General features: G+C 45.1%; 1 protein-coding gene across 1 annotated transcript; it reads right to left on the bottom strand.

The window, feature by feature from the left end:
* Nucleotides 1-24,171: 24,171 nt before the first annotated feature.
* On the bottom strand, nt 24,172-26,253 carry LOC144542156 (uncharacterized). Its single transcript, XM_078287873.1, has 2 exons — nt 25,767-26,253; nt 24,172-25,607 (listed from the first exon to the last, which is right to left on the bottom strand). Exons 1-2 carry the CDS (start codon nt 26,251-26,253, stop codon nt 24,172-24,174), a joined length of 1,923 nt encoding a protein of 640 aa, XP_078143999.1.

Here is a 26,253-nt window from a genome sequence, read left to right as displayed (position 1 = left end):
ACTGTGGCATTTTAGACTATGTAGATGAACTACTGGAGCTGCTCTTTGAGAGCGTTTTCCCGGACCCTGCACCCTATGTGGAAGAGGTCCTCAAAATCCCCATCCCTGATGACCTGTGCGCCCAGTTCCAGCGACCAACCAAAGAGGAGGCCCTCGCCAGATTTGTGTCCCGCTTCAGTCGAGGGGGGTCTGAAGCCAGTGTAGGCACCCTCCACATCTGGGTACTCCTGGCGGATGTGGAGGACGACACAGGAGGGTATAACGACCCTGATCCTCCGGCCCAGCAAGCCCCAACACCAGCTCACAAAAATCCTGTAAGCCAGGAACCTGTAATGGCTGGAGATGGGACACAGACACAAATACACACACAATTTACAGCTTTGTTGTTTGTGGTTAGAGGCATGCAGAGATGAACAAACACCTTTTTAATGTGATTTTGCATACATGAACATATACCATGATATATAAATATCGGAAAAAGTCCTTTATGATTTATTGTTGTTGATTTCTTCCATTTAAAACATATTAAAGTAGCAACCGAACTAACCCCCTTTTCCAACCGCTACTAATCCTCAGTTTTCCAACATGTCTAAGATTTGAGATGTATTGTTATGTTGGTTAGTTTTAACCAATAATATGATCCAAGCAGATTCAATTTGGAAACGCTTATTCTATATATATACAATATTTACTTACTGTATAATACTTAAAAAATGTAGAATATTGATCACAATGCATTTGTAATCATTTCCAGAAGTATTCCTGACATAACCAATAGCATTCCAATAACTTACCAACCCATGATGAAATTAAGTTTGAGCATTATTGATATGGGATACTGTTGGAAATGATTACAAATTTATTGTGACCATATAATTAGATATAGTGTCCCCTTTGGGCCAATCGGTACCATTCTTTGTTTCCAAGTAGTTAATGACCAGGACTATCCATGTGCCAAATTTGAAAAAAATGTATCGGCCTGAATATAAAACAGTAATTCCTAGGAAAGTAATAGGTTACCACTGTGGTAACCTATTACTTTGGATCATATTAGTGGTCACAGAATGCAACTCTGTATTGAAGGAAGTGCATAGCATTCACACAGATCCACCATGATGCAGGCTTGATGCTGAGATGTTGGTGTCACTACCAATAATTATCACTGGAAGGAAATGTGTACATAGCTATTTTTTCTATTTTTTTTTTTATTGTTATACTGGCAGCAACTACCTGATTGTGTGCTCTGTCTCTTTTCTGTGAGTGCTTCCATATTGCACTCTAAATGCAGTCATTCCAGTTACCCAATTTCAAAATTAATCTTATCACTATTTTCATAGCAACTTGTAGATAACATTGACCATTAAACATAATAATTACTGCATTATTTAACCAAAAATAAGATGAAAATAAAATAATCCACCTTCCACAGCATCATTATTCCAATTCTAAAATCAAGTCTAGATTGATGGAACTATTGTCCAAGACTTTTTTTTTTCCTATTAATTTCACCTCATTTTTGAAGAAATGGTTAGTTGGCAATAAAACTGCAAGAGGCGCATAATTATCTGTTTAGCTAGAGAGGTATATGTACAGAGGAGTATGAGACGGAGGGAGGCATGCAGCGATGGAGAAATACCAAAGACTATGACACAAGGGAGAGAAATGGTTTTATGTACAGCAAATCAAACATTACCCTTTTTACCACCTAATTCTGCTTCCCTCTATGAGGATTGGCTGCAGGAGCAAGTGAAACATGTAAATAGACAAATAAGACATTTCATGATTGAGTAATTTGTATGGTTGGCAGTGTTTCAAGCCTTTTGTTACCTATTTTGATACTGTATGTTTTTGTTGTTGATCATAAAAAAAACCACTGCATTTATGGCAGCCTGATTTGTTTATTCAACTGCACAAATTTCACACATTACAAGTCACTGTGTTAGCTGTTAAAAAATTGGACTTACTTTTCCATTCTCCCGAGATGCAAGGGACCATAGTCTGCTCTATAAATATTTAGGGCATTTGCAGAGAATAGGGATTAAGGCAGACAGGATGAAGGCCAGGGTGGTCCACCATACAGGTTGGTGGCTCAGGGAGCTGGTTACACCTCCTCATGACCTATTGGATGCAGAAGGTAGGATTACATGAAGGATAAAACAATCACATTTTTGTCTGAAAAATAAGCATGATTTATGTGGAATGCAAGAAGTGAACGTTTACTAATGCTACTCGTAAGGACACAAATGAACAAAAGTGCATAAGTGAGCACTTCTGCGCTTATGTAGCATTAATAAACTTACGGTTTTGTATTCAAGGTACTTGTTTATTTTTTAGTTATCTGGGAAGACCTTAACCTACTGTGTTTTTATGTGGATACCTGGACACATTTTTATCTTGAAAGCTTGTTTAAACATTACATATCTATAGCTGATACTTCTCAACCTGCACAGCAACTGCACCTTTGGAATCTCTGCAGCAAACGTTCTCTGCTTCTGTGGGCATCTTCTGGCAGTTGCCACAAGTACACCTGTCAGAATAGTGCACAGACTATTAAAATGTGATCAGTCTCCATCCACAACAGCGATTCCTTGTAAACTTGGATTGCTATAAGCAGGGTAAGGCCTAGGAGGTTGAGTTACAAGTGACAGGATTAAAGAAACTTGGTCCATAAAGCCAGTTCCAATGTATGTTGCCATAGCTACTTATGGATCTGCCAGCCACTATAGTCAGTAAATATAGATACAGCATTATTCATTCAAACAAATTACTAACTTTAGATTGCCTATACCTTAGCATACATAACTATGTAGCTATGCTAATTCATATTAGCAAACAATTGGTAACTATGTATGCTAATTCACATTAGCCTCATCATAAAGCTAACGTACGAAGGCGCGACAGTTTACAGTTAACCAACATGGCATCAACTTACCATTCTGAAACATCCTGCTGTGACCTGTGCTGTTGAATTTGTTCCTCCAAAATGTCTTCATTCTCTGGATCGGATTCAGGCTCGAACATGTACGGTCTTGGAGCGGTAGCCATTGTGCTAATGTCTTCTTGTTTGTTATGCTCTCTCCAAAGGAGGAGGGGGCGGGCCTTCCAGAACACCCAGCCAATCAGAGCAGTAGCTCATTAGCATAAGAATCTGCTTGTGTAAAACGACCTATTCTCTTGTAGGTGGGAAACAAGCACTGGAAAGTGAATAGCTAAAGATATAGCTAAACGATTTTTACTGAAAAAAACAGATGTATTTTATAGACACCAGGTAATTATATAAAATTGCTGAAAAAGCAAACGATACCCCCCCTTTAAGTATTTGTATGACATATTAGAACTCCATTAAACGTTTTCAAAGCATAAATGTAAACAATGCACAACCTTTGCTTGATTCTTTTCTGGCCACATTATCCTAGCCTCCTTTGTTTTGCTTTTTTTTAAACACTGAGCGATCAACTCTTGCAGTCACAAGGGGGCGCTATTGCCACCACTGTAAGAGCATTCCATGGTACAGATTTGAATGTGAATTGAAGATTGTAGCAATAGCTGGACAGCAAATAAGCGAGTACCGTTTCACAAAAGTATCTAACTTCTCTCATAACAATTAACAGTACTGTTTCACAAAAGTATATAACTTTTCTCTCATAACAATTAGCAGTACCGTTTCACAAAAGTATATAACTTTTCTCTCATAACAATTAACAGTACAATAATGATTGCAAAGGTTACCAAGTGCTATCTGATAGCTGATGACTCTTCACTGGTCTAACCCAGTAGAGTTAGCAGTTTTGGTGAGAGGGTTTTGTTTCCCAATCCAAGCATTACTGTTTGGATGAATTTGAGTGTATTTGCCATGCATTTTGGGTAATCCAAATGCAAAGCATATGTAAGCCCAAATAACAAGCAAACTGCCTGAGGCAAGTCTCTAATATTGTCCATGACAATACCTCCCTCAAGTATGATAGCATTGGAGATGGGCTGGAGGTGCATTGCGTTTGGACCCTGCTGAGGACTATCTTCACTGAGAACAGTCAGCACACCAACTGTGACGGATGCTAGGGCCTCATCTCTCGCCGTATCCTGCAAAGAAACACACATGTTCTTTAGAATAGCAAGTTATGTTTGCTACCCATTGGATTTGCTCTTCTTATGAACATTCATTTTTGGTGTTAAAGTATTTGCTAGAGAATAGAGCTCTAAATACACATTCACGCTGCATTGTAACACTGTAGCCAAAGAAATATACATGGTATGAATAAACTAAATCTATGGAAGCATATACAACGAGGTCCATACATTTTTGAACAGTGACACTGACTTTTCACTCTAGACTCCTGCTCCTGAGATTTGAAATGAATTAATGACTATAAGGTTTAAGTGGCAACTTTCAATTTTAATTACAGGGTGTTTACATACCTATCAGATGAATTGTGGAGGAATTGGAGCACAAAACACGTGTCACTGTACAAAAACTTACAGACCTCACTGTATATTGTGCAGACAGAGTTACATCTTTGTTCTACGTCTGTATGAGTACTGGATATGATTTTTCAATAAATGCAGACCAAACTGTTTTTTTGTGTGCAAGTACTTACAAAGCATGTCTTGTAGAATTCACTTTGGGAATGGCAATGGGAATGCCTTTGAGGACAACAGAGCGCTGTGCAGTCACCTCACCACACCTCACGTGTTGTGTCAAGTGCAAGTGAAAAATATGACATAGGCCTATAAAACACAAAGATAGTTCCCAGTATTGAAATTTGGATATCCTGGACATGATGACCTTAAAGAATAATGTAGGCAACTGAGTATGCCAGCCAATATCTTCACTATCATAACAGGTTATGATAAAATTGAGTGTAATCACTATACTCTTGTTAAATTTATTACAATAGATGTAGTTTCTGATGGAATCGGGGTCAAATTAGCATAATCTCCAGATAAAATAAATTACAGTATTTACGCCTACCATAACTGCTCACCATGATTTAATTGTGGGCAGAGCATTTGACTTATCAGATGCCAAATAGTTGACCTGTATTGGCTTTACTTCTATGTTCATTTAAAAAGCTCCATCAGTTTTCACAAAATTAACTTCTTAACACATTTCATGAATGAAACAAAAATGTAAGTTGCTAACTTCATATATTCTGGGGAGTGTACATATAGATGTAATTGAAATCTAGCTGTCACACTACATGCATGTGCATCGCTTTATGCAAGCATTACCTGTAGTACAGTCAAGAACTGAAAACATTCTTTTTGCATGCTATGAGTAGCTGCTATAGATTGTTTTTTTTTTTTAATTACTGGAATGATTATGTAAAATACAGTACACTGGACAAGGCCTGCAGTAGGGCCTGCTCTAAATCCAGTTTTATCAGTTATTACTCTTTGTGTATATTTCAGAATAAAATAAAATAATTTTGTTAATAGAATATAATAATATAACATTAATTCAACATGCTTTGTCTTGATCTTGTTATTGGCTTAAATTTTAAGAAAAAGTTACACTGCATTAGCTGAGATTCCAAAATGGGTCATGTTCTATTGCAGAATGAATGAAACATCAAAACACCTCATTAAATTTATTATATATTTTTATTGAATTGAATTGAATTGAATTGAATTTATGGAAAACCATAGCCATCTCATCAGTGGTTTCCTGGTTAATTAGTTGTTGCAATGAGGAAATATAGGTGGAAGTACCAGCTTCTCCATTCTATGACGGGTGGTTCTCGCTGGTGTTGGAGATGCTCTCTGCACTAGGGGTGGGAGCCGCAGTCTTGCAGTGGTACTTGTTGAGGACCTCTCTCCTGGAGACATCAAGGCTGAATGCAGTATGTACGCAGCTTCTTCAGTCTCTGCCTCACATGGAGCTCTAACTGTAATGTTAACTCCTGATGATGTAGCTGAGACAGCATGTGAGGCATTAGCATTACTCTGTACAGAGACACTGGGAGTTCGTTGTCTCTCTGGTGTCAAAGATGTCTGCCCATTTTCTTCCTTAATACCATGGTAGACTAAACGAAATAGCTCCATAGTTTCTGTTTCTGTTTTCATTATTGTCCTTCTACAGGGCGTCCTGGACAGACTGGATGGTGATGAACTCTCAGGTGGAGATGGTCTTGGAGTTGTTTGTCTGACTGTTCTTCTAGCCACAATCTCCTCTTGACTGGGGATCCTTACAAAAGACACTCTACGTGTCTTTGAGACATCATGTCTGAAAACAGAGTAAGGATGGCTTCTTTAATCTCTGTCTCAGATGGAGCTCCTCCTGTAATGTCAACTCCTGATGATTTAGCTGAGACAGCTTGTGAAGCAGTAGGAGAGACAGCATCAGAAGCAGTACTGCTCAGACTGGACTCACCTAAAAATGCTGGTGGAGATGGGCTTGGAGATATGTGTCGATCTGGTGTATCGGCCACAATCTCTTGCCTACTAGGTATCCTTACAGAAGACACACAGGGAGGTGACATCAATTTTGTGTCACTGTCCTCAGTGGAAACCCCGGTTAGGCTGGATTCCCTTACAAGTGCTGGTGGAGATGATGTTTGAGATAACACCAGCTTTGCTTCACTGGGAGATGCAGAGGGGGTGCTGCACAGACTGGATGGTGAACTCTCATTGGTTGATTCAGGAGGTGTCTGTGCCGAGACCGTGGGAGATGGTTGTCTTTCCGGTGTCTCTTTTGGCAGCCCGACGTTTTCCTCAACATGAGACATCATGTCTGAAAACAGAGTAAGGATGGCTTCTTTAATCTCTGTCTCAGATGGAGCTCCTCCTGTAATGTCAACTCCTGATGATTTAGCTGAGACAGCTTGTGAAGCAGTAGGAGAGACAGCATCAGAAGCAGTACTGCTCAGACTGGACTCACCTAAAAATGCTGGTGGAGATGGGCTTGGAGATATGTGTCGATCTGGTGCATCGGCCACAATCTCCTGCCTACTAGGTATCCTTACAGAGGACACACAGGGAGGTGACATCAATTTTGTGTCACTGTCCTCAGTGGAAACCCCGGTTAGGCTGGATTCCCTTACAAGTGCTGGTGGAGATGATGTTTGAGATAACACCAGCTTTGCTTCACTGGGAGATGCAGAGGGGGTGCTGCACAGACTGGATGGTGAACTCTCATTGGTTGATTCAGGAGGTGTCTGTGCCGAGACCGTGGGAGATGGTTGTCTTTCCGGTGTCTCTTTTGGCAGCCCGACGTTTTCCTCAACATGAGACATCATGTCTGAAAACAGAGTAAGGATGGCTTCTTTAATCTCTGTCTCAGATGGAGCTCCTCCTGTAATGTCAACTCCTGATGATTTAGCTGAGACAGCTTGTGAAGCAGTAGGAGAGACAGCATCAGAAGCAGTACTGCTCAGACTGGACTCACCTAAAAATGCTGGTGGAGATGGGCTTGGAGATATGTGTCGATCTGGTGTATCGGCCACAATCTCCTGCCTACTAGGTATCCTTACAGAGGACACACAGGGAGGTGACATCAATTTTGTGTCACTGTCCTCAGTGGAAACCCCGGTTAGGCTGGATTCCCTTACAAGTGCTGGTGGAGATGATGTTTGAGATAACACCAGCTTTGCTTCACTGGGAGATGCAGAGGGGGTGCTGCACAGACTGGATGGTGAACTCTCATTGGTTGATTCAGGAGGTGTCTGTGCCGAGACCGTGGGAGATGGTTGTCTTTCCGGTGTCTCTTTTGGCAGCCCGACGTTTTCCTCAACATGAGACATCATGTCTGAAAACAGAGTAAGGATGGCTTCTTTAATCTCTGTCTCAGATGGAGCTCCTCCTGTAATGTCAACTCCTGAGGATTTAGCTGAGACAGCTTGTGAAGCAGTAGGAGAGACAGCATCAGAAGCAGTACTGCTCAGACTGGACTCACCTAAAGATGCTGGTGGAGATGGGCTTGGAGATATGTGTCGATCTGGTGTATCGGCCACAATCTCCTGCCTACTAGGTATCCTTACAGAGGACACACAGGGAGGTGACATCAATTTTGTGTCACTGTCCTCAGTGGAAACCCCGGTTAGGCTGGATTCCCTTACAAGTGCTGGTGGAGATGATGTTTGAGATAACACCAGCTTTGCTTCACTGGGAGATGCAGAGGGGGTGCTGCACAGACTGGATGGTGAACTCTCATTGGTTGATTCAGGAGGTGTCTGTGCCGAGACCGTGGGAGATGGTTGTCTTTCCGGTGTCTCTTTTGGCAGCCCGACGTTTTCCTCAACATGAGACATCATGTCTGAAAACAGAGTAAGGATGGCTTCTTTAATCTCTGTCTCAGATGGAGCTCCTCCTGTAATGTCAACTCCTGAGGATTTAGCTGAGACAGCTTGTGAAGCAGTAGGAGAGACAGCATCAGAAGCAGTACTGCTCAGACTGGACTCACCTAAAGATGCTGGTGGAGATGGGCTTGGAGATATGTGTCGATCTGGTGTATCGGCCACAATCTCCTGCCTACTAGGTATCCTTACAGAGGACACACAGGGAGGTGACATCAATTTTGTGTCACTGTCCTCAGTGGAAACCCCGGTTAGGCTGGATTCCCTTACAAGTGCTGGTGGAGATGATGTTTGAGATAACACCAGCTTTGCTTCACTGGGAGATGCAGAGGGGGTGCTGCACAGACTGGATGGTGAACTCTCATTGGTTGATTCAGGAGGTGTCTGTGCCGAGACCGTGGGAGATGGTTGTCTTTCCGGTGTCTCTTTTGGCAGCCCGACGTTTTCCTCAACATGAGACATCATGTCTGAAAACAGAGTAAGGATGGCTTCTTTAATCTCTGTCTCAGATGGAGCTCCTCCTGTAATGTCAACTCCTGAGGATTTAGCTGAGACAGCTTGTGAAGCAGTAGGAGAGACAGCATCAGAAGCAGTACTGCTCAGACTGGACTCACCTAAAAATGCTGGTGGAGATGGGCTTGGAGATATGTGTCGATCTGGTGTATCGGCCACAATCTCCTGCCTACTAGGTATCCTTACAGAGGACACACAGGGAGGTGACATCAATTTTGTGTCACTGTCCTCAGTGGAAACCCCGGTTAGGCTGGATTCCCTTACAAGTGCTGGTGGAGATGATGTTTGAGATAACACCAGCTTTGCTTCACTGGGAGATGCAGAGGGGGTGCTGCACAGACTGGATGGTGAACTCTCATTGGTTGATTCAGGAGGTGTCTGTGCCGAGACCGTGGGAGATGGTTGTCTTTCCGGTGTCTCTTTTGGCAGCCCGACGTTTTCCTCAACATGAGACATCATGTCTGAAAACAGAGTAAGGATGGCTTCTTTAATCTCTGTCTCAGATGGAGCTCCTCCTGTAATGTCAACTCCTGATGATTTAGCTGAGACAGCTTGTGAAGCAGTAGGAGAGACAGCATCAGAAGCAGTACTGCTCAGACTGGACTCACCTAAAAATGCTGGTGGAGATGGGCTTGGAGATATGTGTCGATCTGGTGTATCGGCCACAATCTCCTGCCTACTAGGTATCCTTACAGAGGACACACAGGGAGGTGACATCAATTTTGTGTCACTGTCCTCAGTGGAAACCCCGGTTAGGCTGGATTCCCTTACAAGTGCTGGTGGAGATGATGTTTGAGATAACACCAGCTTTGCTTCACTGGGAGATGCAGAGGGGGTGCTGCACAGACTGGATGGTGAACTCTCATTGGTTGATTCAGGAGGTGTCTGTGCCGAGACCGTGGGAGATGGTTGTCTTTCCGGTGTCTCTTTTGGCAGCCCGACGTTTTCCTCAACATGAGACATCATGTCTGAAAACAGAGTAAGGATGGCTTCTTTAATCTCTGTCTCAGATGGAGCTCCTCCTGTAATGTCAACTCCTGATGATTTAGCTGAGACAGCTTGTGAAGCAGTAGGAGAGACAGCATCAGAAGCAGTACTGCTCAGACTGGACTCACCTAAAAATGCTGGTGGAGATGGGCTTGGAGATATGTGTCGATCTGGTGTATCGGCCACAATCTCCTGCCTACTAGGTATCCTTACAGAGGACACACAGGGAGGTGACATCAATTTTGTGTCACTGTCCTCAGTGGAAACCCCGGTTAGGCTGGATTCCCTTACAAGTGCTGGTGGAGATGATGTTTGAGATAACACCAGCTTTGCTTCACTGGGAGATGCAGAGGGGGTGCTGCACAGACTGGATGGTGAACTCTCATTGGTTGATTCAGGAGGTGTCTGTGCCGAGACCGTGGGAGATGGTTGTCTTTCCGGTGTCTCTTTTGGCAGCCCGACGTTTTCCTCAACATGAGACATCATGTCTGAAAACAGAGTAAGGATGGCTTCTTTAATCTCTGTCTCAGATGGAGCTCCTCCTGTAATGTCAACTCCTGATGATTTAGCTGAGACAGCTTGTGAAGCAGTAGGAGAGACAGCATCAGAAGCAGTACTGCTCAGACTGGACTCACCTAAAAATGCTGGTGGAGATGGGCTTGGAGATATGTGTCGATCTGGTGTATCGGCCACAATCTCCTGCCTACTAGGTATCCTTACAGAGGACACACAGGGAGGTGACATCAATTTTGTGTCACTGTCCTCAGTGGAAACCCCGGTTAGGCTGGATTCCCTTACAAGTGCTGGTGGAGATGATGTTTGAGATAACACCAGCTTTGCTTCACTGGGAGATGCAGAGGGGGTGCTGCACAGACTGGATGGTGAACTCTCATTGGTTGATTCAGGAGGTGTCTGTGCCGAGACCGTGGGAGATGGTTGTCTTTCCGGTGTCTCTTTTGGCAGCCCGACGTTTTCCTCAACATGAGACATCATGTCTGAAAACAGAGTAAGGATGGCTTCTTTAATCTCTGTCTCAGATGGAGCTCCTCCTGTAATGTCAACTCCTGAGGATTTAGCTGAGACAGCTTGTGAAGCAGTAGGAGAGACAGCATCAGAAGCAGTACTGCTCAGACTGGACTCACCTAAAAATGCTGGTGGAGATGGGCTTGGAGATATGTGTCGATCTGGTGTATCGGCCACAATCTCCTGCCTACTAGGTATCCTTACAGAGGACACACAGGGAGGTGACATCAATTTTGTGTCACTGTCCTCAGTGGAAACCCCGGTTAGGCTGGATTCCCTTACAAGTGCTGGTGGAGATGATGTTTGAGATAACACCAGCTTTGCTTCACTGGGAGATGCAGAGGGGGTGCTGCACAGACTGGATGGTGAACTCTCATTGGTTGATTCAGGAGGTGTCTGTGCCGAGACCGTGGGAGATGGTTGTCTTTCCGGTGTCTCTTTTGGCAGCCCGACGTTTTCCTCAACATGAGACATCATGTCTGAAAACAGAGTAAGGATGGCTTCTTTAATCTCTGTCTCAGATGGAGCTCCTCCTGTAATGTCAACTCCTGAGGATTTAGCTGAGACAGCTTGTGAAGCAGTAGGAGAGACAGCATCAGAAGCAGTACTGCTCAGACTGGACTCACCTAAAAATGCTGGTGGAGATGGGCTTGGAGATATGTGTCGATCTGGTGTATCGGCCACAATCTCCTGCCTACTAGGTATCCTTACAGAGGACACACAGGGAGGTGACATCAATTTTGTGTCACTGTCCTCAGTGGAAACCCCGGTTAGGCTGGATTCCCTTACAAGTGCTGGTGGAGATGATGTTTGAGATAACACCAGCTTTGCTTCACTGGGAGATGCAGAGGGGGTGCTGCACAGACTGGATGGTGAACTCTCATTGGTTGATTCAGGAGGTGTCTGTGCCGAGACCGTGGGAGATGGTTGTCTTTCCGGTGTCTCTTTTGGCAGCCCGACGTTTTCCTCAACATGAGACATCATGTCTGAAAACAGAGTAAGGATGGCTTCTTTAATCTCTGTCTCAGATGGAGCTCCTCCTGTAATGTCAACTCCTGAGGATTTAGCTGAGACAGCTTGTGAAGCAGTAGGAGAGACAGCATCAGAAGCAGTACTGCTCAGACTGGACTCACCTAAAAATGCTGGTGGAGATGGGCTTGGAGATATGTGTCGATCTGGTGTATCGGCCACAATCTCCTGCCTACTAGGTATCCTTACAGAGGACACACAGGGAGGTGACATCAATTTTGTGTCACTGTCCTCAGTGGAAACCCCGGTTAGGCTGGATTCCCTTACAAGTGCTGGTGGAGATGATGTTTGAGATAACACCAGCTTTGCTTCACTGGGAGATGCAGAGGGGGTGCTGCACAGACTGGATGGTGAACTCTCATTGGTTGATTCAGGAGGTGTCTGTGCCGAGACCGTGGGAGATGGTTGTCTTTCCGGTGTCTCTTTTGGCAGCCCGACGTTTTCCTCAACATGAGACATCATGTCTGAAAACAGAGTAAGGATGGCTTCTTTAATCTCTGTCTCAGATGGAGCTCCTCCTGTAATGTCAACTCCTGAGGATTTAGCTGAGACAGCTTGTGAAGCAGTAGGAGAGACAGCATCAGAAGCAGTACTGCTCAGACTGGACTCACCTAAAAATGCTGGTGGAGATGGGCTTGGAGATATGTGTCGATCTGGTGTATCGGCCACAATCTCCTGCCTACTAGGTATCCTTACAGAGGACACACAGGGAGGTGACATCAATTTTGTGTCACTGTCCTCAGTGGAAACCCCGGTTAGGCTGGATTCCCTTACAAGTGCTGGTGGAGATGATGTTTGAGATAACACCAGCTTTGCTTCACTGGGAGATGCAGAGGGGGTGCTGCACAGACTGGATGGTGAACTCTCATTGGTTGATTCAGGAGGTGTCTGTGCCGAGACCGTGGGAGATGGTTGTCTTTCCGGTGTCTCTTTTGGCAGCCCGACGTTTTCCTCAACATGAGACATCATGTCTGAAAACAGAGTAAGGATGGCTTCTTTAATCTCTGTCTCAGATGGAGCTCCTCCTGTAATGTCAACTCCTGATGATTTAGCTGAGACAGCTTGTGAAGCAGTAGGAGAGACAGCATCAGAAGCAGTACTGCTCAGACTGGACTCACCTAAAAATGCTGGTGGAGATGGGCTTGGAGATATGTGTCGATCTGGTGTATCGGCCACAATCTCCTGCCTACTAGGTATCCTTACAGAGGACACACAGGGAGGTGACATCAATTTTGTGTCACTGTCCTCAGTGGAAACCCCGGTTAGGCTGGATTCCCTTACAAGTGCTGGTGGAGATGATGTTTGAGATAACACCAGCTTTGCTTCACTGGGAGATGCAGAGGGGGTGCTGCACAGACTGGATGGTGAACTCTCATTGGTTGATTCAGGAGGTGTCTGTGCCGAGACCGTGGGAGATGGTTGTCTTTCCGGTGTCTCTTTTGGCAGCCCGACGTTTTCCTCAACATGAGACATCATGTCTGAAAACAGAGTAAGGATGGCTTCTTTAATCTCTGTCTCAGATGGAGCTCCTCCTGTAATGTCAACTCCTGATGATTTAGCTGAGACAGCTTGTGAAGCAGTAGGAGAGACAGCATCAGAAGCAGTACTGCTCAGACTGGACTCACCTAAAAATGCTGGTGGAGATGGGCTTGGAGATATGTGTCGATCTGGTGTATCGGCCACAATCTCCTGCCTACTAGGTATCCTTACAGAGGACACACAGGGAGGTGACATCAATTTTGTGTCACTGTCCTCAGTGGAAACCCCGGTTAGGCTGGATTCCCTTACAAGTGCTGGTGAAGATGATGTTTGAGATAACACCAGCTTTGCTTCACTGGGAGATGCAGAGGGGGTGCTGCACAGACTGGATGGTGAACTCTCATTGGTTGATTCAGGAGGTGTCTGTGCCGAGACCGTGGGAGATGGTTGTCTTTCCGGTGTCTCTTTTGGCAGCCCGACGTTTTCCTCAACATGAGACATCATGTCTGAAAACAGAGTAAGGATGGCTTCTTTAATCTCTGTCTCAGATGGAGCTCCTCCTGTAATGTCAACTCCTGAGGATTTAGCTGAGACAGCTTGTGAAGCAGTAGGAGAGACAGCATCAGAAGCAGTACTGCTCAGACTGGACTCACCTAAAAATGCTGGTGGAGATGGGCTTGGAGATATGTGTCGATCTGGTGTATCGGCCACAATCTCCTGCCTACTAGGTATCCTTACAGAGGACACACAGGGAGGTGACATCAATTTTGTGTCACTGTCCTCAGTGGAAACCCCGGTTAGGCTGGATTCCCTTACAAGTGCTGGTGGAGATGATGTTTGAGATAACACCAGCTTTGCTTCACTGGGAGATGCAGAGGGGGTGCTGCACAGACTGGATGGTGAACTCTCATTGGTTGATTCAGGAGGTGTCTGTGCCGAGACCGTGGGAGATGGTTGTCTTTCCGGTGTCTCTTTTGGCAGCCCGACGTTTTCCTCAACATGAGACATCATGTCTGAAAACAGAGTAAGGATGGCTTCTTTAATCTCTGTCTCAGATGGAGCTCCTCCTGTAATGTCAACTCCTGAGGATTTAGCTGAGACAGCTTGTGAAGCAGTAGGAGAGACAGCATCAGAAGCAGTACTGCTCAGACTGGACTCACCTAAAGATGCTGGTGGAGATGGGCTTGGAGATATGTGTCGATCTGGTGTATCGGCCACAATCTCCTGCCTACTAGGTATCCTTACAGAGGACACACAGGGAGGTGACATCAATTTTGTGTCACTGTCCTCAGTGGAAACCCCGGTTAGGCTGGATTCCCTTACAAGTGCTGGTGGAGATGATGTTTGAGATAACACCAGCTTTGCTTCACTGGGAGATGCAGAGGGGGTGCTGCACAGACTGGATGGTGAACTCTCATTGGTTGATTCAGGAGGTGTCTGTGCCGAGACCGTGGGAGATGGTTGTCTTTCCGGTGTCTCTTTTGGCAGCCCGACGTTTTCCTCAACATGAGACATCATGTCTGAAAACAGAGTAAGGATGGCTTCTTTAATCTCTGTCTCAGATGGAGCTCCTCCTGTAATGTCAACTCCTGATGATTTAGCTGAGACAGCTTGTGAAGCAGTAGGAGAGACAGCATCAGAAGCAGTACTGCTCAGACTGGACTCACCTAAAAATGCTGGTGGAGATGGGCTTGGAGATATGTGTCGATCTGGTGTATCGGCCACAATCTCCTGCCTACTAGGTATCCTTACAGAGGACACACAGGGAGGTGACATCAATTTTGTGTCACTGTCCTCAGTGGAAACCCCGGTTAGGCTGGATTCCCTTACAAGTGCTGGTGGAGATGATGTTTGAGATAACACCAGCTTTGCTTCACTGGGAGATGCAGAGGGGGTGCTGCACAGACTGGATGGTGAACTCTCATTGGTTGATTCAGGAGGTGTCTGTGCCGAGACCGTGGGAGATGGTTGTCTTTCCGGTGTCTCTTTTGGCAGCCCGACGTTTTCCTCAACATGAGACATCATGTCTGAAAACAGAGTAAGGATGGCTTCTTTAATCTCTGTCTCAGATGGAGCTCCTCCTGTAATGTCAACTCCTGAGGATTTAGCTGAGACAGCTTGTGAAGCAGTAGGAGAGACAGCATCAGAAGCAGTACTGCTCAGACTGGACTCACCTAAAGATGCTGGTGGAGATGGGCTTGGAGATATGTGTCGATCTGGTGTATCGGCCACAATCTCCTGCCTACTAGGTATCCTTACAGAGGACACACAGGGAGGTGACATCAATTTTGTGTCACTGTCCTCAGTGGAAACCCCGGTTAGGCTGGATTCCCTTACAAGTGCTGGTGGAGATGATGTTTGAGATAACACCAGCTTTGCTTCACTGGGAGATGCAGAGGGGGTGCTGCACAGACTGGATGGTGAACTCTCATTGGTTGATTCAGGAGGTGTCTGTGCCGAGACCGTGGGAGATGGTTGTCTTTCCGGTGTCTCTTTTGGCAGCCCGACGTTTTCCTCAACATGAGACATCATGTCTGAAAACAGAGTAAGGATGGCTTCTTTAATCTCTGTCTCAGATGGAGCTCCTCCTGTAATGTCAACTCCTGAGGATTTAGCTGAGACAGCTTGTGAAGCAGTAGGAGAGACAGCATCAGAAGCAGTACTGCTCAGACTGGACTCACCTAAAAATGCTGGTGGAGATGGGCTTGGAGATATGTGTCGATCTGGTGTATCGGCCACAATCTCCTGCCTACTAGGTATCCTTACAGAGGACACACAGGGAGGTGACATCAATTTTGTGTCACTGTCCTCAGTGGAAACCCCGGTTAGGCTGGATTCCCTTACAAGTGCTGGTGGAGATGATGTTTGAGATAACACCAGCTTTGCTTCACTGGGAGATGCAGAGGGGGTGCTGCACAGACTGGATGGTGAACTCTCATTGGTTGATTCAGGAGGTGTCTGTGCCGAGACCGTGGGAGATGGTTGTCTTTCCGGTGTCTCTTTTGGCAGCCCGACGTTTTCCTCAACATGAGACATCATGTCTGAAAACAGAGTAAGGATGGCTTCTTTAATCTCTGTCTCAGATGGAGCTCCTCCTGTAATGTCAACTCCTGAGGATTTAGCTGAGACAGCTTGTGAAGCAGTAGGAGAGACAGCATCAGAAGCAGTACTGCTCAGACTGGACTCACCTAAAAATGCTGGTGGAGATGGGCTTGGAGATATGTGTCGATCTGGTGTATCGGCCACAATCTCCTGCCTACTAGGTATCCTTACAGAGGACACACAGGGAGGTGACATCAATTTTGTGTCACTGTCCTCAGTGGAAACCCCGGTTAGGCTGGATTCCCTTACAAGTGCTGGTGGAGATGATGTTTGAGATAACACCAGCTTTGCTTCACTGGGAGATGCAGAGGGGGTGCTGCACAGACTGGATGGTGAACTCTCATTGGTTGATTCAGGAGGTGTCTGTGCCGAGACCGTGGGAGATGGTTGTCTTTCCGGTGTCTCTTTTGGCAGCCCGACGTTTTCCTCAACATGAGACATCATGTCTGAAAACAGAGTAAGGATGGCTTCTTTAATCTCTGTCTCAGATGGAGCTCCTCCTGTAATGTCAACTCCTGAGGATTTAGCTGAGACAGCTTGTGAAGCAGTAGGAGAGACAGCATCAGAAGCAGTACTGCTCAGACTGGACTCACCTAAAAATGCTGGTGGAGATGGGCTTGGAGATATGTGTCGATCTGGTGTATCGGCCACAATCTCCTGCCTACTAGGTATCCTTACAGAGGACACACAGGGAGGTGACATCAATTTTGTGTCACTGTCCTCAGTGGAAACCCCGGTTAGGCTGGATTCCCTTACAAGTGCTGGTGGAGATGATGTTTGAGATAACACCAGCTTTGCTTCACTGGGAGATGCAGAGGGGGTGCTGCACAGACTGGATGGTGAACTCTCATTGGTTGATTCAGGAGGTGTCTGTGCCGAGACCGTGGGAGATTTGATTTTGATTTTATTTGGATCTCTTTTAGCCTATTGGCTAATCTTCCAAGAGTCCACATTAAAAACATTTAAGCATACAATAATTCATATTATACAACACATAATTATTGACACACATATATCATATACATACATGCATGGCACCTATAACCTACATACATTGACACTTATCCCGTATGGACCTACATATATACACATATTAATCTACATGTGTTCACTCTACAAACCTACTGACAGTGCAATACAATAGTGTGATGATAACTACATTTAAATCTTGAAATCTTGCAATCAACAATCCAGCTGCCGTACTGTTCTTGAGTGAGTTATTGTAATGAATTCCATAATTTAACAGTTCTGAAAATAAAAGTCCGTCTTCCCATTTCAGTTTTTATTTTTGGTAGTACATAATGATTTTTATCTCTTATTCTTATGTTAACTTGATGTTTATCACGTACTAATAGCAGTTTGTCCTTAATACTAACTGGCTTTTTAAACTTTTGAATTTTTGAAATTAGTACTATAGAATGTTGTCTCACATGCTCTACTACTGTGGGCCATCCCATTGTAATATGTAGTTCACTCACTCCTTTTTCAAACCCACACCTTAAGACCATTCTTGCTGCCTTGTTAAGTGTGATCTGCAGTCTCCTCATATCTCTCTGAGCTGCATTGCCCCACACTGCACAGCAATAATTAATGTGACTATAGATTAGACTATGAGATATTACCTTTAGAATGTCTTTAGATAAAAACTTTGCAATTCGTCCAACCATTCCTGCCATTTTCATCACTCTTTTAGAAAGATCTGTAATATGAGCCGTCCATGAGAGATTGTTTTGTATTTTAACTCCCAATAATTTGACTTCTGTAACCTCTTTAATTTGAACACTGCCATATGTTAAATACCATGGCTTCAATTTCTTCCTCTTTCTTGTAGTACATATAATCATATTTTTCGTTTTATTTACATTTAATGCCAATTTATTGTTTTCCACCCATTTGATGACACATTTAAAATCATTTGATAAATATTCATGCAACTGAGTTTGTGAATCTGCCACTGCAGTGATGGTTGTATCATCTGCAAACATATGTGCATTTGAGTTGGCTAACACTAAGGGAAGATCATTTGTGTATATAATAAATAACAATGGTCCGAGGCAACTCCCTTGTGGGATGCCACAGGTAATCATACGTGGAGAAGAAAAGGAGCCATTAACATAAATAGATTGCTTTCTACCGTTTAAATAAGATTTCATCCAATTAATAGCATTCTTACTGAAGCCATAATTAATTAATTTTTTAAGTAGAATTGTGTGATCTATCAAATCGAACGCTGCAGTGAAATCAAGAAGAAGTAACGACACAAGTTTACCTTGATCCAGGGCACTTAGCCACTCATCCGTCATATGTAACAGAGCGGTTTCAGTAGAATGATTTTTACGATATGCATGTTGAGCATGGGTTAGAAGGTTATTAGTTTCCATATATTTCCAAATGTGATCACTTACTACTCTTTCCAAAATTTTGCTTAAGGAGGAGAGTAAGCTAATTGGGCGACTGTTGGGTGCAGTAAAAGTTATTTTAGCATCCTTAGGAATGGGGCAGATTTTTGCATGTTTCCATTCTGTGGGAAACTTTCCTTGTTGCAAAGAAAGATCAAATAGATACTTTACAGGTCTAGCAATATATGGGGCTGCAGATTTCAACAATTTGTTGTCAATAAGATCGTACCCTGGGGATTTATTATCAGGAAGTGAAATCAAGATTTTCTCAATGTCATCTAATGATATATCTGGTAATACAAAACTGAAATTTTTCCCCTTCATAATCTTTTTGTCTACTTCACCTACCAGTAATTCATTTGAGGCATTGTTATTCATATTGGACCTGAGATCATTTATCTTTGATTCAAAATAGTCAGCAAAGTAATTGGCAATGTCTACTGGTTTTGTTCTAATCTTTCCATCAACCTCCACACTAACAGGACTTGTACTATTTGACCTACCAAGCAAACCATTCACTGTATGCCATATCTGTTTTGAATTGTTTCTGCATCCCTCAAAAGCTGTTTTATAATATAGGGTCTTTTTCTGACGATTCAATTTTACAACAAAATTTCTGCATTTTCTATATAGCATAATATCTGAATCTAATCTTGACCTAGATGCTACAGTTTTTGCCTCATCCCTCTGAGATATTGCTTCTCTTAGTTGTTGGTCAATCCAGGGGGATGATTTGGCTTTAATTGTACTTTTCCTTATAGGAGCATGGTACTCAACAACATCAGTAAACAATTTCGTAAAACAATCAACAGCACAATCCAAATCATCCTCAAGATACACAAGGTCCCATGGAACAGCGGCCAAATCTGTCTGGTAGTCTTCTAAGTTAAAATTTTTAAAACTCCGTCTTATAGTCACTCTAGGAGGTCTTTTTGGCACTTTGGTGTATTTAGTAATGCACACAATATTATGATCTGTCCACGATAACGGGACAGATTTAACATTTGAGCATTTATTCGGAGCATTACAGAATATCAGATCAATAATACTTTCAGTTCTGTGCCCAAATTTGTTTCTTGAGGACCTTGTGATATCCTGTACCATTTGAAATAAATTACGACTCTCTATATATTGAGTAAACTTAGTCTTGTTCCCATCAGAGTGACTACTTTTCCAGTCAATATTATAGTCCCCAAGCATAAATAATTCCTTCCTTTCATCCAGAGCAAGATCAATACTTTCACATATTTTATCCAGGTATAATGTGTTTGATTTTGGGGGCCTATAAACACATCCAATTAACGTTGGTTGTTGGAAAGGGAGGTGAATTTGAATCCACAGGATCTCTAGTCCATTCACACATAGATCATCCCGCACTTTGAACAGCAGATGCTCTTGAATATATAGGGCAACACCTCCTCCTCTTCTGTTCCTGTCCTTCCTTATAATATTGTATCCTTTCAAATCAATTTGTCCATTTGTTATGGTTTGGTCAAGATGAGTCTCAGTAATAGCAAGCACATGCAGATTATTCTTCTGGACAACATTTAGTATCTCATCCACCTTATTTACCAAACTGTTCACATTCGCATGAGCGATATGTAAACCTTTCTTTGACAAGTGTAAATTAATAGAGTCAGTATGACTAGGTCGCGTTTTCATTCTAAAAGATAAAACAGACAGACAAGGCAGTCAAAACTTTAAAACAGCCACGGAGTGATCTCTGAATCTCTGTACAACTGCCCATCAATATATAATTTGTCCACAACTAAGGAAACTTTATGGTTTTTAATCCTATGTTCCCTAAAGATGGGAGTAAGTTTTCGCCGCCTCTCATTAATCTCCATTGGGAATTGATCATTCATCCAAAAGTTTGTACCCTTAAGGGCCTTGCCTCGGGTCTTCACTAGCTCCTTTTGTTTGAAATGCTCGAACCGAGCGATGATGGGGCGAGTTTTATTCCTCTCCTTCTTACCCAGCCTATGGACCCTCGAGAAGGAGATGTCTTGTACTGATTCCTGGGATAATTTCAGTTGTTGGCACATGAAATCCCGTATGGTTTGCTCTGAGTCGTCATTGTCTCTCTCAGGAATCCCCGAAAAAATCAGATTATCCCGCATCGATCTACTCTGCACGTCAAGCAACGTTTCCTTAAGCTGTTTGTTTTCTTTCATGACATTCCCCATTGTTCTCTGAATAGTAGCCACAGTACCTTTCAATGAGTCATTCTCCTTCCTCAGATCATCAATTTGAGCTTGGCTGAATTCCAAACTTATCCTCAGGTCGCGGAGATCTTTCTGCAGCTCGACCAGTATATCCAACTTGCCAAGTCTCTCATTTATTGATTGCATCAGGGATATCTCCACTTCCATGGTTTGTTCCCCCGCACTTTCGGAAGATGTCGACCGATTTCGGGACTTTTTGGGTCGGGGAGCTCCATGACTATTCGAAGACGGCTTCATTTTCCTCGCGGCTTGATATCGTCTATCAATGAAACTTTCCAGAGCCTCAATTGACTCTGATGAATACGATGCATCCAGTTTAGTAGATATCTAATCAGAGTTTTGATTTGTTGGCCAAGCGAGAAGTTAATAACTAATATCCAGAGCAAGGCACCACTACAACGGCGTTGACGGCGGTTCTCCACAATTACCCACAACACGAACTGAGCGGCGGAGATGGTTGTCTTTCCGGTGTCTCTTTTGGCAGCCCGACGTTTTCCTCAACATGAGACATCATGTCTGAAAACAGAGTAAGGATGGCTTCTTTAATCTCTGTCTCAGATGGAGCTCCTCCTGTAATGTCAACTCCTGATGATTTAGCTGAGACAGCTTGTGAAGCAGTAGGAGAGACAGCATCAGAAGCAGTACTGCTCAGACTGGACTCACCTAAAAATGCTGGTGGAGATGGGCTTGGAGATATGTGTCGATCTGGTGTATCGGCCACAATCTCCTGCCTACTAGGTATCCTTACAGAAGACACACAGGGAGGTGACATCAATTTTGTGTCACTGTCCTCAGTGGAAACCCCGGTTAGGCTGGATTCCCTTACAAGTGCTGGTGGAGATGATGTTTGAGATAACACCAGCTTTGCTTCACTGGGAGATGCAGAGGGGGTGCTGCACAGACTGGATGGTGAACTCTCATTGGTTGATTCAGGAGGTGTCTGTGCCGAGACCGTGGGAGATGGTTGTCTTTCCGGTGTCTCTTTTGGCAGCCCGACGTTTTCCTCAACATGAGACATCATGTCTGAAAACAGAGTAAGGATGGCTTCTTCAATCTCTGCCTCAGATGGAGCTCCTCCTGTAATGTCAACTCCTGATGATTTAGCTGAGACAGCCTGTGAAGCAGTAGGAGGGACAGCATCAGAAGCATTACTGCTCAGGCTGGACTCACCTAAAAATGCTGGTGGAGATGGGCTTGGAGATATGTGTCGATCTGATGTATCGGCCACAATCTCCTGCCTACTAGGTATCCTTACAGAAGACACACAGGGAGGTGACATCAATTTTATGTCACTGTCCTCAGTGGAAACCCTGGTTAGGCTGGGTTCCCTTACAAGTGCTGGTGGAGATGATGTTTGAGATAATACCGGCTTCACTAGCAGGGACCACGCCACAACAATATGTCATTATAAAGGTTTAATGGAAATTCAGAGGTATTGGATGTTGAGGACAAGTGAATGGATGTAAGGGGAGGGGTGAAGGTGGAAGGAGGATGTCGTGTGTTAGGCTGGTCTGGGAGGACGTACTGGAGACCGGGCGGAGGGAGACTCAGTGTGGGGGTTCCATCTCAGGCAAGATCCCACCCGAGCTGATAACAGGCCCCCAGACAGTACCTAGAATGACACGTGGGAGAGGTATGCACGGATTGAGTAAGAAGGGATGAGGGGAGGAGGGAAGAGAGGATGAAGGGATGTGGGTAGGGATGAGCGGAGGGAGGGATGGGGTAGGGATGAGGTAGGAAGGTGGATGGATGAAGGGAAGGGAAAGGGAGGGTGGGTCGAGAGATCTGAGACAAACGAGGCAGGATGGGTTGACCAGGTATAAGTAGACTAGGCAGGTGATTAGAGGTGTGGTTGAGGCGTGGCCCTGCTCCCGAACCTAAGTTAACTAATTAACTTCATTTCACTAGCAGGGACCACGCCACAACAATATGTCATTTTAAAGGTTTAATGGAAATTCAGAGGTATTGGATGTTGAGGACAAGTGAATGGATGTAAGGGGAGGGGTGAAGGTGGAAGGAGGATGTCGTGTGTTAGGCTGGTCTGGGAGGACGTACTGGAGACCGGGCAGAGGGAGACTCAGTGTGGGGGTTCCATCTCAGGCAAGATCCCACCCGAGCTGATAACAGGCCCCCAAAAGAGTCAGATCTAGATTGAGCTGAGTTGAGTGTGAGCTTGACGGAGATCGTTAAGATTGTTGCGGATATAGGAGCGATATGCCTGAGATGACCAGCGGCCAAGGACCTGGATGGTTTGATCCGAGATGCCCAGTCTGGCTGCTGTGGATGCTGCGCCGATGCGGAAGGAATGGCTCGAATAGTGTTCTGAAGATATGCCTGAAATGTGGAGGACTCTGTGTAAATGCTTCTGGAACCAGAATCGAGTGGCCATTTTTCCTGTCTCGGTGAGAAAGAGCGGGTGTTGAGGTGATGCCTTGGTGGCATACCTAGAGTTGATGTATTTGGCCAGTGGCTCGTATGGGCTGAGATAGGAGTCGAGGTGGAAAATGTAGATAGGGAAAGAAATTCCCAGCTGATCTGTTTTACTCCTTCGGAGCGTGAATATGAGAGAGTCGGAAGTGTGGATGGTTATGTCAGATAGACTGGGATGACGAGAAGGATTATAGGCAGATGAAGTCGGGGCAAATTCGGAGCACCTCAGGAAGCCGAAAAAAGCCAGCAGGAACATGGATTCTAGGGTCAAGTCGACCATGGGGGATATGTAGCCTGAACGTAGAGAACGGATGCAGAGGCTGAGAAGGTCAGAAGTGAGTGGCAAGCGTCTGACCGGGAGAGCAGGTTCCTGTTTGCGCAAGCCTTTAATTAACATGGTAACATGGGAATGGGAGGTAGGAGGACAATGGAGGCCAGTGACTAGTTTGAAGAAGAAGTTGATTCTTGCTAAGTAGGTCTGGATGGTGGAGGACCGGATTTTTTGGACAGAATGAGCATGGGTGATAAAATTGCAGATAGACATGACGTCCAGAGAGGGAAATGACAGCTGGTAGGTGGCGTGGTATGCCTTGAAACAATTCCAGCCAGTTAGGTAGGCTGAGAGAGTGCTTGGGGCGAGGCTGTTGAGGATAGCTTCTTGTGAAGCGTTAGAGAGGTTTCCCAGCTGTGGAGCTAGTTGAATGTTGTGGCTGAAAACGGTGGGATTGGTATGGGATGAAAATCCGATTCTGGGGCCAAGTGTCTGAATTTCTGGAATGAGAAACGAGACAATGAATCAGCGATGCTGTTGTGGTGACCAGGAATGTGGGCTGCCCGGAGGATGAACTGGTGTTGAGCCGAGATTAACGTGAGTCTGCGCAGGAACTGCATGATGGCTGGAGAACGGGATCGACCTTTGTTTAGGATCTCTACGACCGCGGTGTTATCGGAGTGGATGAGTATGGACTTCCTAGACCATTCATGCCCGCAAAGAATGGCAGCTATGACAATGGGGTATAGCTCGTGAAGCGCGGATGAAGGAGAGCGGGACTCGGAGTCGAGAGATTTGAACTCTGAGGGCCAAGCAGAAGCGAACCATCTCCCTCCATAGTAGCCACCGAAACCTATGGAGGGAGCTGCGTCCGTGTAAAGTTGGATGTCCTCGGGCTGGGTGATGAAGTCGTCGTAGAAGAAGGAAATGCCATTCCAAGAAGACAGGAAATGTTGCCACATACGTATTTCCATTTTGCAGGCATCGTCCAGATCGACTCTGAGAGAGGGGACGGCTGCATAATTGAGATGGCCAAGGAGGGCTAGTAGCTGGCGTTTGGTGCATCTGTCTGCCAGGAGATAGTTCGACAGGAGCAGAGTGATGCGCTGTATTTTCTCTGAGGGCAGAGATGCCTGGAAGGAAATTGAGTCCAGGGTGATGCCTAAGAACTCGATGGATGTGCTCGGCCCTGAGGTTTTCTCCTCAGAAAGAGGGACACCAAGTTCTGAGAAAACTTTTGTGAGAGTAGTGAGCGCGAGGTGAGGAGGTGAGGCTGGTGGAGTGACGACGAGGAAATCGTCGAGAAGATGGAGTATGTAAGGGAGTCTGTGGTTGTTAGTCAGGATCCAGCACAGGGCTTCTGAAAGAGAGTCGAAGATCCTAGGACTGCTTCTGCAGCCAAAGGTAAGGCGCACAGAAAAATAATATGCACCTTTCCAGCAAACACCGAAAAAATGCCAGAAGTCTGGATGGATTGGCAAGACTTTGAATGCGCTGGTGATGTCTGCTTTAGAAAGCCAAGCTCCGCGTCCTGCCAAACGGATGAGGGTGATGGCATGGTCGATGGTTGCATATTGCATAGAGAAATCGGGACTAGGAATGACACTGTTGATGCTCGGAATGTGTGAGCCATGCGGGGAAGACAGGTCTATTATCAACCTCTTTTTTCCAGAGTATTTCCGAGTGGCGACGCCTATTGGGCTGATGCGGAATACCGGAAAAGGAGGATTGTCGAATGGGCCTATCATGAATCCTTCCTTGACTTCCTTGGCCAATAGGGTGTCGACAGTGTGAGGTTCCGCAAGAGCGGACTGAAGGTTGTGAGAGACGTGGGAAGTATCGGGAAGTACTTCTATACCTGGATGGAAACCATGTGTGAAGCCATTGATGAGAAAGTGAACGAACTGTCTATCTGGATGGTTTAGTAGAGCAGTGGCAAGGACATGTACCTTAATGGGTGTGCCGAGATGCCGTGCTAGTCAGTCTGCAGGTGTGGTTGGATTGTGGGGGCAGGTACTCCTGGCGTGAGCGCCTCCGCAGAAGGAGCAGACGTGCAGGAGGCGGCAGTTGGAAAGAGTGCAGCCCAGGTGGTTGAAGTTGTTGCACACCATCCTGCCTCCCTGGTAGAGGATTGGCCTTCCCCGTTTGTCGACTCCCTTCAGCACAGGGACATTGACTGAAGGACGTATGTCCGCGGGCCTGGGGATGATGGGAGGTGGGGGTGCGGCTTGTGATAGGCGGTTGAAGACTGGGGCGTTGCGCGAGGAAGAGGGACACGAGCGAGGTGGTGGAGCACTGACTGTGCATGCTGTGGCGGGGTGGGAAGGGGCTCCGCATAACTCGCAGGAGAGGGACGTGCGGGCTGCGAAGATGCGGCAGTAAAGCTCGGAGTCGAGGGCGCCCCAGTATGTTCCCTGATTAAATTGCTGTATCCGGCCAGCTGCCTGGTTAGCAAAGTGGACGTGGTAGCTGTAAAAACCGGTCCCTCCGAAACATAAGGCCAT

The sequence above is a fragment of the Centroberyx gerrardi genome, chromosome 13, assembly GCF_048128805.1.
Source record: "Centroberyx gerrardi isolate f3 chromosome 13, fCenGer3.hap1.cur.20231027, whole genome shotgun sequence".
NCBI lineage: Eukaryota > Metazoa > Chordata > Actinopteri > Beryciformes > Berycidae > Centroberyx > Centroberyx gerrardi.
The sequence above is the reverse complement of the archived record's forward strand: the minus strand, read 5'-3'. Positions and strand labels throughout refer to the sequence as shown.

What these genes read in the sequence shown, in the direction of transcription:
- LOC144542156 (XM_078287873.1), bottom strand. Translation starts at nt 26,253, where the DNA reads ATGGCCTTATGTTTCGGAGGGACCGGTTTTTACAGCTACCACGTCCAC. An exon ending in CGGAGGCGCTCACGCCAGGA is followed by an intron (nt 25,608 to 25,766) that starts GTACCTGCCCCC and finishes GTTTCCATCCAG; the next exon opens with GTATAGAAGTACTTCCCGAT.